Source organism: Punica granatum, chromosome 1 (genome assembly GCF_007655135.1).
Source record: "Punica granatum isolate Tunisia-2019 chromosome 1, ASM765513v2, whole genome shotgun sequence".
Classification (NCBI taxonomy): Eukaryota; Viridiplantae; Streptophyta; class Magnoliopsida; order Myrtales; family Lythraceae; genus Punica; species Punica granatum.
This window is the reverse complement of record NC_045127.1, coordinates 45,582,881-45,596,588: the sequence shown is the minus strand read 5'-3', so window position 1 is coordinate 45,596,588 and position 13,708 is coordinate 45,582,881. Positions and strand designations below refer to the sequence as shown.

Here is a 13,708-nt window from a genome sequence, read left to right as displayed (position 1 = left end):
GGCCCCGGCGTTTCTGCGCAAAGCTTCAGACTTAGCAGAAAACTTGACAGAGTGTTCTCGGACAAGGCGTTAATGCTCTGTACCTTACCTTTCCCTCTTTCCCCGTGTCCCTCTTCCTCTCTCTCATCTCAGAATCCCAAGGAGGAAGTCGGTCAGCTCAGGTAATCTCGTGACTCGAGCTTGTTTGCTGAGTAGCGGCTGTTTCTTCATCTGGGTCAGCTTTTCGAGTATGTGCTCATTGTTCCTTTCCGTTTTGAGGTACTGAGTTGATCTGCGGGCTTCGTTCATGTAGGAGAGGAGTTCGGTTGGAAATTTGATGAAATAGAAGGATACCCGTTTGAGCTTTGAGTGGGAGGTTTTGGGAAAGTGTAAAGAGGATGGCATGCAAAGGGTTCTTGCAGTGTCTACTGAAGCTCCTGAACTTCTTGTTGACCCTCGTGGGGTTGGCTATGGTGGGGTATGGAATCTACCTGTTCGTGGAGTACAAGAGGGCGTCGAGCGATTCCGTGGAAGTCCCGCCTTTCGGAAGCGACGAGGGTTCAATTCCGCTCGGTCGCCCTATGCTCGTCGCCATCTCTCTGTCTGCCAGCACTCTCGGGAGCCTGCCGAAAGCTTGGTATGTGTCACCTTTATTTTGTGTAATTGGAATTGTTGGGTGTTGCTAGTTTGGACAAAAAGCTCCATACTTATGCGAGGTTAAGCTCTTTATGAGGGAATAGTAATTTCGGGACAGCAGGAATGAGTTCCACGAAAGCTGAATTGAGATAGGTAGGAAGAAGAGTCAATTAAAGTTCTGAGGAAGCGATCCGAGAGAATTTGTTAGAATTTTGGGAAGTGGGGAACTCCCCAGTCCTTGTGTTCCATCACTATTTGCAGATTTTGGTTGAGAATGTGTGACAGTCATTTCTTGTTTTGCAGTGAAAGGTTTCTAGCACTTTCTTGTCGCATTTTAGCATAATTAGTTCTCTGGTTATGTGTTGATAGTATGACTTGGTCGGCTATGTGAAAGCCGGCCCTGTTCTATTGATATTTTAATGGAACCAAAAGTCATAGTGACTGTGGAAGAAAATTACGTGGGAGTTGATGTAGGGTTACCCCCTCTGAAGTCCGAGAGAATAGGTCACGATGAGTGAGATATTGCAGTAACCTCTTCGAAGTTCTTTTGATCCTTGATTGGCATGAAACGAGCATCATCTATTATATACTTTTTCTTTTTTCAGAAACAAAATTAATCCTTGTTTTTCCTGTGTCGGTTGTTGTTTCAGGTTCGTATACTTGTTTATCGGTATTGGAGTGGTCCTCTTCATCATATCTTTTTTTGGTTGCATTGGAATTTGCACGCAGAACACCTTCTTCTTGAGCTGTGTATCCTTTTCTTAGTTCTATTTTCATGATGACTACTCTGTTGAGATATCGTATAAAAATTTGTTTCTTGATACAGTCTCGCATTTCATTCAGAGTCAAGTTGTTGATGAGTGGTTTCCTTAATCGCACTTAGTATGCGGTGTTGATAATCCTTTTGATCTTGGTGGAGTTGGGATGTGCAGCTTTCGTGTACTTTGACAAAAGCTGGGAAGAAGTAGGTTTCTTTTTAGTCCTAGTTTGCTGATATTTTGAATTTCTATATTATATATTTGCCTATTGATCTGAAGCGTACAATTGCAGGAACTACCAACCGACAAAACAGGAGATTTCACAATGATATATGATTTCCTGAAAGAGCATTGGGAAATTATCAAATGGGTTGCTCTTGGAATTGTTGTTTTGCAGGTAAGGGTTCCTTGGTTTATTTATTTATTTTTTTTTTCTCTCTGATGGAACCTCTAAGTTGCAGCAATTTTGCTGAAATTCCTCTTTCTTATATATTTTTATTCTATTTGTTTTCTGGCTACAATCTTGTCTTTAAGCACGGTAATATATTCTTAGCTGTGAAACTTTCGAACTTACACTGAAATTTGTTTTGACCTCTGTTGCGAGTGGTGATCATATGGTCCATCCTCTTAGGAAGTCCTAAATACATTCTTCCATGGCGCTGCCTCGATGACCCTGGGAGTGATGTGTTTTGTAACTATATACAGGTTCTGGTTTTCGTGTTGGCCCTTATAGTCAGGGCAGCAAACAAGCCTGTAGTGTACGACAGTGATGATGAATTGATTGACCCAAGACAGCAGATTCGGCAGCCTCTGATTAATAATGTTCCTGTTGCTGGCCCCCCGGAACAGCTGCCAACTAGAACTGATGCTTGGAGTACCCGCATGAGGGAAAAGGTCTTCATCACCTCTATCATAATAAAATCTATCAGATGATTTAACTTTTTTGGGAAAATTACTTTCTGCATCCTAAATGTTTGTGCGGTGATACTTTGCACCCTGAGGTTTAGCTGACTGAACGTTTGACAGTCAACAGTTACGTAGTCCAAAATCCCAGAAAGAAACCACTGCAGGCAACTAATTCCAATCTCTATATGCAATTGCTCTCATAAATACTTCTTTTACCTTTGTATATGGGCTTTAAATCAAGTGCAATATCATGGCTACCTGCTGTTTCTGATAAAATTTTGATTGATTGATGGAATTGGTGCAAATTGGGAAGATGTCTAGACTAGAGCATGCAATTTCATGGTGCAAACTTTTTTGGTAGAATTTTTCTGATGACAGTGCAAAAATAGAATTTGCCATCGCCTTAGATTTTAGGGTGCGATATCTGCTTGAATTTTGATGAGTTGCTCAAATCACAGAGTTCTTGATTACAGGATCTGGATGTTGGTCGAATTGGCACTCTCTCTCTCTCTTGTATAATTCTTGCATGAAACTTGACTGGTTTTGCGTGGAATTATTGCTGATATAATTTTCCTTGTTTCTTATGAGTACAGTACGGGCTCAATACTTCGCAGTTCACATACAACCCGGCCGAGTCAAGCAGGGCCCAGCAAGAATCTCAGCCAACAGAACAGAAGAGCCGATGCACCATCATGTAGTGTGGTCCTTGGGTGTCAGTTCTAAGTTATGTAGTCCCAGTATGAGACAAAATGATGCGAAAGACTTCGTAAAAGCCAGAGAGGAGCTGCTGTTCTTCCTCTTCGAGCTTTTTGTACCTAAGAGATGAATGCTCTCCTTTTGGTTTTCCATGTCTCGGCTCTCATTAGCATTTCGGTTTGTAAATGGCATTGTCTGATGAGTTTTTAACAGTGGGAGTTGTCCTCCAGGTGACTGGTTTGTCCATTTCTCTGTTGCATCAGAAGGGTCAGACAGACTGTTGCTGTCCAAAAGTGAATTTCTTTCTTTTGGGGAATGTTCATAAGTGAATTCCGACATGCCCTCTTAGATTAAAAAGGTGTAGTGTATCATCGATGCTCGGTGCTAATGGCTGCTACCGACCTTGCACCGCAATACCTGAATAGGTGCAAAACATGCATAAAGCTACAATTTCCCCAACTAGACATGAGTTTGATTAGCAAAACCTGCGCGAAGCTGTTAATGTTCTCGCCTTTGGACCTGCAAATGATTAGGTGGGTTCTGGTATTAAAGGTGAGAACAAGCGAAAAGTTTTGGTGGTTGTGAATACTGCTTTGGTTGCTGGTTGGCTAATTTATCTTGGTGAGGACTGAGAAGCAAGGTTTATACCGTGGATTTTTTCCCTTTTCGTTACAGTATATTGATCTTTTGTCTTGCGGCGATGACTGAGTCATGGTATTCTAAGATCATCGCTGACCCAAACACAGCATTAATAGCTTTCAATAGACTGGTTCGATCGATTAGAAAGACAAGAAAAGTTGGTTGGGTTAGTTGCATCCACTTTGATATTACGATGTTCATTCTTCGCAGACATTGCTTTAAGATAAGGTTGGTGCGAAAGCACACAAGAAAACAACATTAACTGTCAACAAGAAAAGAAAACTCGTTCTGGTGGGAGTATTCCATGTTATGCAATATTCACATGCAATATGCATATACATCTATCTATATATATATATATGGCAATCACATTGTTCTCCGGCGTACTTCGCGACACCGAAACCACTAACTTGCAGCAACCTACGAGGATGTTCTTTCCTGTTATAATCTTAGTACTCGCCCTGCAATGCGGGATTGGAAGTTTAGTCGAAGGGGAGCCCCTGGTTGTAGGATACTATAGAGAGAGTTGCCCTTTTGCAGAAGAGATTGTCCAGAGGGTTGTGGCACGTGCGGTTTTAAGAGACCCTCGAATGGCCGCATCCCTTCTCCGTCTCCATTTCCACGACTGTTTTGTCATGGTCAGAAAGCTCGAACCAAGAGTGACACTTGAATAGTTAAATTGTCGAAAATGGTCAGTAGGCATGATACTAATAGCTTCTTCCTTGTCCGTGATTCCTTTGTCCGTCATTTTGAGGTTGAATCAGGGTTGCGATGGATCGATTTTGTTGGACAGCGTCGGCGGCATTTTGAGCGAGAAGCTAGCAGGACCCAACATCAACTCGGTGCGTGGGTTTGAGGTCATTGACGAGATAAAATATTACCTGGAAGAAGCGTGCCCCCATACTGTCTCGTGTGCTGATATCTTGGCCATTGCCGCCCGTGACTCTGTCGTACTGGTACAGCCGCAAAATTTTATTATATCCTGAAATAGTTGCATGCATCTCTGCAGGAAAACCTTGGTCACGTCTATAGATTCTTTTTTGTAATCTTATGAGTTTTTGTGTTTCCATGGAAAGAGAGGAGGACCGAGTTGGGAAGTGTGGCTTGGGAGGAGAGACTCGTTGACGGCAAGCTTCACTGGAGCCAACCAGTTCATCCCTCTTCCGAACTCCTCACTTGTAGGTCTCATTGCCAATTTCGGGCAACAAGGTCTTGACATTGGAGACTTGGTTGCTCTATCAGGTAGTCTCTTCCTCCCTTGTTTTTGAACACTCTTTAACTCTGCATTGTAGATTCAGTTTTCTATCCAGATGATCGAGATTTTTCGGATATTTATTTTTTCTTATTCCCGAAATACCGAGTTAATAAGGAAAAGAATATGCATGGTTGTGCTTTACTGTACGTTCTATGATCGATTACGTCCTTTCCGATGCTAGAAAACACAGATTTTCCTTCATTTTGTTTCCCAATGAAGAAAATGAACTAGTGAAAAAAAAAAAATCCTTTTATTCTCGACAATGTACACAATACGTAAAGATTCGATTTGGGAGCATGATAAACAGGCAGTCACACGTTTGGAAGGGCGAGATGCCTGAGCTTCAGGCAGCGGGTGTACCAGGATTATAATCCCGAGGAATATCATGACCGTTATCAGAAGCAGACAACCTTCAGAAGGGTCCTAAGTTCAATCTGCCCGGAGACAGGGGGTGATCAGAGATTGGCTCCTCTGGATTATGTCACCAAGAATTTGTTCGACAATGAGTACTTCATCAATATCTTGCAGGAGAGAGGACTGTTGCATTCTGATAATGTGCTGGTGAATGAAGATCATGAAGGAGAGATCTTGAGTCGGGTCTGGTACTATGCCTCCGACCGACAGGCTTTTTTCAGTTCATTCGTGGAGTCAATTGTGAAGATGGGAAACATCAATGTATTGACAGGTGTTCAAGGAGAGATCAGGAGAAATTGTCGACTTGTCAATATTTAGCAAAAAGGAGCCCCTTTTTTGTCAAAAATATGAAAGTTCCACACCATTTGCTTCTTGATTGTTAGGGTGTTATATGAGCTCTTGGCAGAAACATTCCGATGAATAACAAACCACGGGCTTTTAATGCATACTCTTACTAACCATTGCGAGTAGATACGGATATGATTTAGGATTAGCCAGTGAAAGACGCAGGAGCATATAAAGAATGGGTTTTTCTTTTTTTACCTTTCCCTTCCTTTCTTTTCTTGATGAGCAATCTTAATGTTATCGATGTCTTTTACTGGGACCCTGCAATGACAACATATGAATCATCATATGCACCTGCTCGTAAGCTTGATTGAGATGGCTCCGAAGCCCGTCAGTGGTATCTATGAAAGACCCTTATCTGAACGCATGGAAAATCAATGCAGACATTGAAGCTCCCTGTGTGATGAAATACGAACTTGTTACAACATCATGAGCTGATCCATCTTAAGTCAAAGTATATCGTGCAGCCTTTTCCATCCCTGGCTGATAGATGCACCCATTCTCTCGTCTTTCCCATCAGTTACTTCCATCTTGGGCCAAGTTCCCTTCGACAAATTATTTCTTAGATGGGGTTGCAATCGAGAATTCATCAGAAGGATCACGTCTTTTTGTCATCGGTCTCTGAGTCTTTGCAACGGCAACAACAGTGACACCCGGTACCGGTAAGATTCGTCATCCTTGTGGCTGTCTTCTTTGTCCTGCTGTACTTAACACCTTAATGGTAAAAGGAAAAGAGAGATCTGAATTGGTTGGGTCCACAAGTCCCAATCAACTGATGATTATTGAAAGGACCAGAAGGAGACAAGAACTCTCCCTGCCGTCCCTAAAGAAAAAGTGCAGATACAGATTCTCGGAGTGCAAACATCTAACCAACAACCAAACAAATGCGAAAGCTGCTCCTCATCACTTTGATATCATCGAAAGAGTGCTATAAGAAGTATTAATGTTGTCTCCAAAAAACACTAGTAGATCACGAGATAAAGACAGTGAGAGAGGATGGAAACTGGGGTCCTCAATCTAAGCAACTTTGGTGGGTCTTTACCAGTCGAGAATGTGCAGGATCTTGCTGCAAAGTGCTCGGAGGAAGTTCCGGCTCGATATTTGAGATCAACATGTGAGCTTGGCGAAGTTTGGTTGGGTGAGTCCCTGCAGATTCCAATCATTGATCTGAGTAAACTTAGTGGGAACCAAGCAGAAGATCAGCATGAACTTGAGAAGCTTCACTTAGCTTGCAAAGAATGGGGATTTTTCCAGGTACAGATCTCCCGGAATTTTCTTCGAGTTTCGCATTATATATGGATACTTCCTCTCAGCTTTTACACTTCCTATATTGAGAAAATAATTTACTTTTACGTAAGTATGGGTAAAACTTGTTGGATCGAGTAAGTAAATTGTCCTGCAAGCTCAAGCGGACAAAGTGTACCCTTGTTCCTAATTCTTTGGAACCAGCAGGGAGTATTTTCAGTGCAGTTCTCTATTCGTAAACTAAACAAGTCAAACAGATGAGTTTTGCAAATCAACTTCGTGTCAAGCAACTTGCTCTTGTGATGCAGTTGCTAAATCATGGAATCCCTGATGAGGCCATCCTGCAAATGAAGAATGATACTGAGAGGTTCTTTAAGCTGCCACTGGAAGAGAAAAAGGCATATGCTCAGCTACCGAACAACATTGAAGGCTATGGGCAAGCTTTCGTCGTGTCAGAAGACCAGAAGCTCGACTGGGGAGACATGCTCTTCCTTCTTCCACAACCGGTTTCTCAGCGGAACTTGCAGTTTTGGCCAAACAATCCCTCATCCTTCAAGTAACTGCTCGCCAATTTTCGGAATCTTTTTTACGTTGTCAGATAGCACTCTGCAGGATGCTTTATCATTGACATGCCTTGTGGAGTACTGTAGTGCAATCAGCAACATTAATTTTCTAGATATTCTCTATCTCAATAGATTGGTTCAGCTAAGCAACTTCCTCTTAAGCAAAATTTTCTTGTTTCTCTGTGAATCCAGGGCGACCCTTGAGAGATACTCCTCAGAGATCGCTGGAATCTCGGCACGCATCCTAAGGTCCATGGCTATGAACTTGGGAGTTGATCCCGACAAACTTGTGAACATGTTCGGAGATGGAGTGCAGGGGATCCGAATGAACTATTATCCACCCTGTCCACAGGCGAGCAGGGTCATGGGCCTGACTTGCCACTCCGATGCCACTGGCCTGACACTACTAGTTCAGGCGAACGAAGTTGATGGGCTGCAGATCAAGAAAAACGGAAATTGGTTACCCATCAAGCCCTTCCCAGGGGCATTTATAGTGAACGTTGGAGACGTTATCGAGGTAATTATGCTAATTGTAAGTTTTGAACCAGGTTAGCTAACACGAAATTCCTAGATTATCCTTCTGCAATATGTATAGTATGAGCATGGATGACTCGGCTAGTGGGCCATAGTTTAGCCTGAAAGTGATGGATCCTGTGCTCGTATCCATGCCGTGACACCGAGCAGAAAGACCATTCAAAGTTCTCTTCATAGAGTTAAGTTAATTATATTTTTTCTTCAGCTAAAGGGTTGGTAATTTGTTTGATGCAGATAATGAGCAACGGAGAGTACAGGAGCATAGAGCACAGGGCGGTGGTGGACCCTGCAAGAGAGCGGCTCTCCATAGCTGCCTTCCACAGCCCGAACTTAACAACCGTGATTGGACCTCTGCAAGATCTCACTACACAGAGCTGCGCACAGTATAGGACCCTGAGCCATGAGGAATACATCAAGCTCGTCATCTCCAGCAAACTCGACGGGAAAAGCCTCTTAGACCACATAAGAATCTAGATGTAACGAACATAACACTTCACCTGTTGATGCTGTTCCTCTTGAGAATGTTTATTCCAGGCATACCAGACAGTTGAGCGAATAAACGAATTATGATTTTCTATCGAAAAGATAGGAATCTACTTTATTATTACTCTCCTTTTAAGTTAGGTATATATGCTGCTTATTTCCAGAGATGAAGGTTAATGAAGTAAAGTACATATGCTGTTTCTGATCCTATAAAAGACATCTGAACTTCGAAATCTACACGCAAGTCAACAACACAGAAAATATTAAAAAGAGAGCGATCGCAGAACGAGAGAAAGCAGTAATGGAGATACAACACTTCAGCCACGAGCATCTGCTGGTCCTCGACCGGACCGAGACAGACGGTGAGACTTGCAACTTGTGCTCGAGCGCGATCGATTATCTGGCCTTCGCTTGTTTCGATTGCGGGTTCCTCCTCCACGAGAAATGCGCAAAATTGCCACGCGAAACAAAATCCCGCCTTCTTCATCCCCAGCACACTCTTGTCCTCGTTCCCAACCATCCTGATCCATTGAAGCCGCTTAAATGCAGCGTCTGCGGAAAGACATGTCCTGGGTTTGTCTTCCGATGTGGCGAGTGTGACTACAACGTCGATGTGAGCTGTTTCATGAGAAACCTGTCAGACCTGAATCTCCCATCGCGAGAAAAGACGAGAAAAATACATCATTTCACCCACCAGCATAGCCTGATCCTTCGATATTGCCCAGAAAAGAATCCTGCAGGGCTCAGTTGCAGAGGCTGCGAGAAGCCAGTCTCCGGCCCCACGTACTTCTGCCCCGAATGCCCGAAATTCTGTCTGCACAAGTCATGCTCTCAGTTCCCAGAACAAATTCAACATCCTTTCCACCCTTCGCACCCTCTGGTTCTCAACACAAAATCTCCTTACCCTTCGGGCAAGCAATGGTGTGATGCTTGCAGGAAGGACATAAAAGATGGATACATCTTCCACTGTTCAAAGTGCGGGTTCGACCTGGACCTTACCTGCGCATCACGAGCACCTTCCCTTAAGCATGGGAAGCACAGCCAGCACCCACTTGAATTCTTCGAGCTGACATTTCTCGAGCTTGTCTGCAGTGTCTGTGGGAAAGGGTCCACTGAACGTATCTACCGATGCGTCCCCTGCAAGTTCAATGTCCATTCCAGTTGTCTTACATTTGCGAGCACCGTAAAGCATAACAATCACCGGCATCCCCTCTCCCTTAAGGAATCAATCACCAAAGGCAACTCGGGTTGGTTCCCTTGTGAGGTTTGCAAGAAAAGTATCACCCCGAAGCATCCAGTTTACTACTGTGAGCAATGCAGCTACGGAGTGCATATTGAATGCATCGACCCCGAGGTAACCTCTCAAATTTTCTCAAAAGACTGACAAGATCCCCAGTTTACTTGAGCTTACAAATCACCTGCGAAGTTATTTATAAGGTTACTTACGAGAGATTTGACTGCTGATAAACAGGACAATCCTACCTCGGATCCCAACTTCGTAAAACTTGTCAGCGACGTTGCAAAAGACGAGACCGTGGCAGCTGTACTGACAACAGAACTGAAATCAAAGGTTGAAGCATTACATACAAAGTTAGAGACTCTATTTCACAAATACTCTAGCTTGTCGAACTTCCATTCGGAGCTCTCTAAATGATGGTTCGAGATGAAAAGGGAATGAAGTTGATAGAGATGAGATATGTGAAGCTTGAATCAACTAGCGAAAAGACGTACGTACGTCCATATGTATAGAAAGATCAAATAAGTTGTCACGAGCAACAGTAATGCTTATTCTACAACTTCCATCAATCCCATTGCTTATTCTCTTGCACGGACTGTTGACGTTAATTCCATCATTCAACTGCTTTTGTACTATTAAACCTGAACTGTCGCTGCGAAATAATCCACAGTGACCAAAATTTCCATTGAGTTATCCTCGACTGAAGACCAATGTGATTCGTTTCCTGGCATGGAACTGTGAAATGCTCTTCTTATAGATTCATCTTACTCTCCACGTGAATCAATCAATATATAATATATATAATAGGAACACTTCGCCAGATTGACACGTGGCATTCGAGGCTATCATGTAATTATATATTAAAAAAAATTCCCAAAATACATCGAAAATATTATTTTGATAGTTCACGCCGAAAATATTTAATTATTACATAAAACAACTGTTAAAATAAAAAAAAAAATTCCTTCCACCTTCCACAATTACCGTTACCTCGATACAACCAAACCATAGCCAACCCCTGAATCAATATATAATATATCATGGCAGGAACACTTCATTAGGTTCTGTCATGCAGCACTCAAGCTTTCTTCTATGCTTGACACGTGGCATTTGGACTCTCATGTATTTATATTATATACTAGTTCTCATACTCGTGCGTTGCACGGGGAATTTTATGTTTTTTTTTGCACAAAATCTTCATAGTTAATATGCGTTTGATTTGTAAATAACATTTTAAAATCAGATTTTGATTTTGAAAAAGAGTAGTATAAATGGGGCTCACCCTTTGACTTTGTATGAGTTATTTTGTTTTGTTGTGGGTATAATTTTGTTTTGTTGTGGGTAGAATTAAGTTAAAGTCAGATTTTAAAATCTCACTTTGAATCCAAACGAAGCATATCTAGGTTTTGGATATGAATTTCAAAATGACTTTTCAAAAGTATATATTTTATACATAAGTTAAATAGTATTTTCATTTATTCACTAAAACTTAGTAACACTTATAGAAGTGTGTAATTCATTGGCATACTGAACAAAATTGTAAGAGTGCCATGTAAAAGTAATAAATTATTTATTAAGAAAAGTTAGTTGTAAAAGACAATTAATTAAAGCTCCTGATGAGATTTTCATATTTTAAAAAGGCATATATTCTAATACTAATATTAATAATATAATCTTTCTAAATATAAATATTACAAAATAAATTGCTTGTACTTGAATTTAGAGGCCATTAATTATAAACTAAACTACGCCAAAATCGAATAAGAAATGTAAAATCAGAATGTTTCTAGCTTGAATCATAAATATGTTTTTACGATAAATTTTTTAAAGTCTCTGGTTTTTCCTCTTTCATACATAAAACTGATTTATTAAATTACAGTAATGGTGAATCACAATACTAATTTGTTATAAATTTCAAAATGCATGATTTTTGCAATCTTTATCCTTTTTTTCTTATTGAAAGAGGAAAGATAAAAGAAAATGCTTATAGAAAATTTATTTTCCTAATGCTAAAAGAGAATCAAGTGACATCTAAGTATGAGTTATATTTTCTGCACGACTAATTTAGATGTTGGGGTGAAAAACACGTTATACAAAATGTATATGAATGAATTTACATATTTTGTTCTATGATTATAAAATACCTACATAGCATAATTGTGTTCTAGATATCTTGTTCAAAGAATATTTAACAGAAAAGTTTCTTAAGCAATGCCTGATTAAAGAATGATAATAGTTTTTAAATAATCTTAGTAAGCTAATTGCATTACCAATTCTTAGAAAATTATGAAAAATCTTAATGAAATTTTACTAAAGAGACATATTTGTTGCAACATATAAAGGAAAGCAATGAACAATGAGAGAAGACATGTAGAAAAATAAGAAACACGGTTCTTCCCCCTTCCCCTTTTCATTTTCTCCCGCAACACTCAAAGTCGATGTACAATTGGCTGACGTAAGTGCATGTATCGATCCATCATCCTGAGCAAGGAAATTCAACAAGATTAAATTCTTATAATTTATCCCAAAGGAAATCTTTTTTTTTTTTGGCGAATTGCCAATATAATTTCACCTGAGATATTAGTTATAAGAAGTGAAACAAGGGAAGAGAGAATTTACTTTCGCCCATGAATGGACGTAAGGTTTTAACAGTTTGGTGCTTTATATATAGACATGCAATATTAAATCTTTTTGGTACATTAAAACACGTCAATTGGTAAATAAAGAGAAATGTTTCACAACCATTTATTTGAATAATTTAATAGGCATTGACTATGTGTTATTTACCAATTTTCATAAGTTTTTATTGCAATGTAATAAAATTCTATTTAATATTACACATATGTTAATTTTATAGAGAGTTTTAAATTATTTGCCCTGTTTACGTTATGTAGTTTATTACCTTATACATTAAAATGTCAATATGTCAAGTTTAATTTGTAATTCATTTTAAATTTAAAAAATAATATATATATATATATATATATATTTTTAAATATTAGTAATTTATCATTTTTATATTTACACATTATCATGTCAATGAGTCAAGAGATTAACTTGTAATTCGTTTGTAAATTTTAAAATTATGTATTATTTTTTAAATATATTAGTTATTTATTATTTTTATAATATAATTGTTATTATATATTGGCATATCGATGTATCAAAAAATAATTTTCCATAATTGTATATAATTCTTTTCATAATATTAGTAATTTATTTGTAATTTTAATATGTCGATGTATCAATAGTTTAATTTTAATTTGTTAATATGCCAATGTGTCAAGAATATGAGAAGTATCAGATGCTATGTAGTTGACATATGGCAGAGGCTGATAATGGCAGAACCTGATGGAGCAATGTGTCAAGATACGAGAGCCTCGAATGCTACATGTCAAGCATGGAAGAAGGCTTAAGTGCCACATAATACTAACCTGACGAAGTGTTTTAACCATTATAAATAAAGGAAAACGTTTTGCAACCATTAAATTGAATAATTTAGTAAGCATTGAATAGGTGTCATGTACCAATTTTCATGTGTTTTATTACAATGCAATAAAATCCTATCTAATATTGCACATACATTAATTTTATGGAAGAGTTTTAGATTATTTGGCCGTTAACTTTATGTAGTTTATTGCCTTACACATTAAAATGTCAATGTGTCAAGTTAATTAGTAATTCCTTTATACCACGTTTATTTATTTTATAAGATAATTTTTTCTCTAACATAATTAATAGCATTAAAATTTTACTTCTTTGGAAATTACAATTATTACAACCATAGTATAAATGTGTAGCATCATAAATATATATGCATATATATATATATATCAGTTTTAATTGGACAAAATTACCAACTCACTTAAATTGTATAAGTATTTACGATTCTATCCCGATTTATTGTATTTGTTGTCAAGTTTATATATATATATATATATATATGGATGTGAATTTTACTAATTAGCCTATTATTTAAGAAATTTTGGGAAAATGAAAGTTAGAAAAAAATCTTCCT

The 13,708-nt window shown here is 39.0% G+C and overlaps 4 protein-coding genes across 5 annotated transcripts; all 4 read left to right on the top strand.

Moving 5' to 3' along the window:
* On the top strand, window positions 1-3,313 carry LOC116201574 (tobamovirus multiplication protein 2A-like). 2 transcript variants are annotated; one of them, XM_031532853.1, is made up of 7 exons: window positions 1-161; window positions 293-616; window positions 1,266-1,365; window positions 1,499-1,579; window positions 1,666-1,770; window positions 2,079-2,267; window positions 2,873-3,313. In XM_031532853.1, exons 2-7 carry the CDS (start codon window positions 378-380, stop codon window positions 2,975-2,977), a joined length of 819 nt encoding a protein of 272 aa, XP_031388713.1. In that variant the 5' UTR covers window positions 1-161; window positions 293-377; the 3' UTR covers window positions 2,978-3,313. The 2 variants fall into 2 exon arrangements, with proteins under 2 accessions (XP_031388713.1, XP_031388719.1); XM_031532859.1 differs by having other exon boundaries at window positions 8-161; window positions 259-616.
* Window positions 3,314-3,982: 669 nt separating this feature from the next.
* Window positions 3,983-5,737, top strand: LOC116201559 (peroxidase 20). The gene is made up of 4 exons (XM_031532826.1): window positions 3,983-4,252; window positions 4,379-4,570; window positions 4,691-4,856; window positions 5,177-5,737. Exons 1-4 carry the CDS (start codon window positions 4,043-4,045, stop codon window positions 5,599-5,601), a joined length of 993 nt encoding a protein of 330 aa, XP_031388686.1. The 5' UTR covers window positions 3,983-4,042; the 3' UTR covers window positions 5,602-5,737.
* Window positions 5,738-6,505: 768 nt separating this feature from the next.
* Window positions 6,506-8,577, top strand: LOC116201566 (S-norcoclaurine synthase 1-like). The gene is made up of 4 exons (XM_031532840.1): window positions 6,506-6,882; window positions 7,182-7,429; window positions 7,629-7,953; window positions 8,205-8,577. The coding sequence occupies exons 1-4, from the start codon at window positions 6,625-6,627 to the stop codon at window positions 8,442-8,444; spliced, it is 1,071 nt and encodes a 356-aa protein (XP_031388700.1). The 5' UTR covers window positions 6,506-6,624; the 3' UTR covers window positions 8,445-8,577.
* A 106-nt stretch (window positions 8,578-8,683) lies between these two features.
* Window positions 8,684-10,285, top strand: LOC116201551. The gene is made up of 2 exons (XM_031532816.1): window positions 8,684-9,807; window positions 9,925-10,285. Exons 1-2 carry the CDS (start codon window positions 8,755-8,757, stop codon window positions 10,105-10,107), a joined length of 1,236 nt encoding a protein of 411 aa, XP_031388676.1. The 5' UTR covers window positions 8,684-8,754; the 3' UTR covers window positions 10,108-10,285.
* The last annotated feature ends 3,423 nt before the right edge of the window (window positions 10,286-13,708 follow it).

Coding starts and splice junctions, on each gene's coding strand:
- LOC116201574 (XM_031532853.1), top strand. CDS start 378: ATGGCATGCAAAGGGTTCTTGCAGTGTCTACTGAAGCTCCTGAACTTC. Junction 1,580..1,665: donor TTGACAAAAGCTGGGAAGAA/GTAGGTTTCTTT, acceptor GTACAATTGCAG/GAACTACCAACCGACAAAAC. Junction 1,771..2,078: donor TTGGAATTGTTGTTTTGCAG/GTAAGGGTTCCT, acceptor AACTATATACAG/GTTCTGGTTTTCGTGTTGGC.
- LOC116201566 (XM_031532840.1), top strand. CDS start 6,625: ATGGAAACTGGGGTCCTCAATCTAAGCAACTTTGGTGGGTCTTTACCA. Junction 7,430..7,628: donor AACAATCCCTCATCCTTCAA/GTAACTGCTCGC, acceptor CTGTGAATCCAG/GGCGACCCTTGAGAGATACT. Junction 7,954..8,204: donor ACGTTGGAGACGTTATCGAG/GTAATTATGCTA, acceptor TGTTTGATGCAG/ATAATGAGCAACGGAGAGTA.
- LOC116201551 (XM_031532816.1), top strand. CDS start 8,755: ATGGAGATACAACACTTCAGCCACGAGCATCTGCTGGTCCTCGACCGG. Junction 9,808..9,924: donor TTGAATGCATCGACCCCGAG/GTAACCTCTCAA, acceptor GCTGATAAACAG/GACAATCCTACCTCGGATCC.
- LOC116201559 (XM_031532826.1), top strand. CDS start 4,043: ATGTTCTTTCCTGTTATAATCTTAGTACTCGCCCTGCAATGCGGGATT. Junction 4,571..4,690: donor CCCGTGACTCTGTCGTACTG/GTACAGCCGCAA, acceptor TTCCATGGAAAG/AGAGGAGGACCGAGTTGGGA. Junction 4,857..5,176: donor AGACTTGGTTGCTCTATCAG/GTAGTCTCTTCC, acceptor CATGATAAACAG/GCAGTCACACGTTTGGAAGG.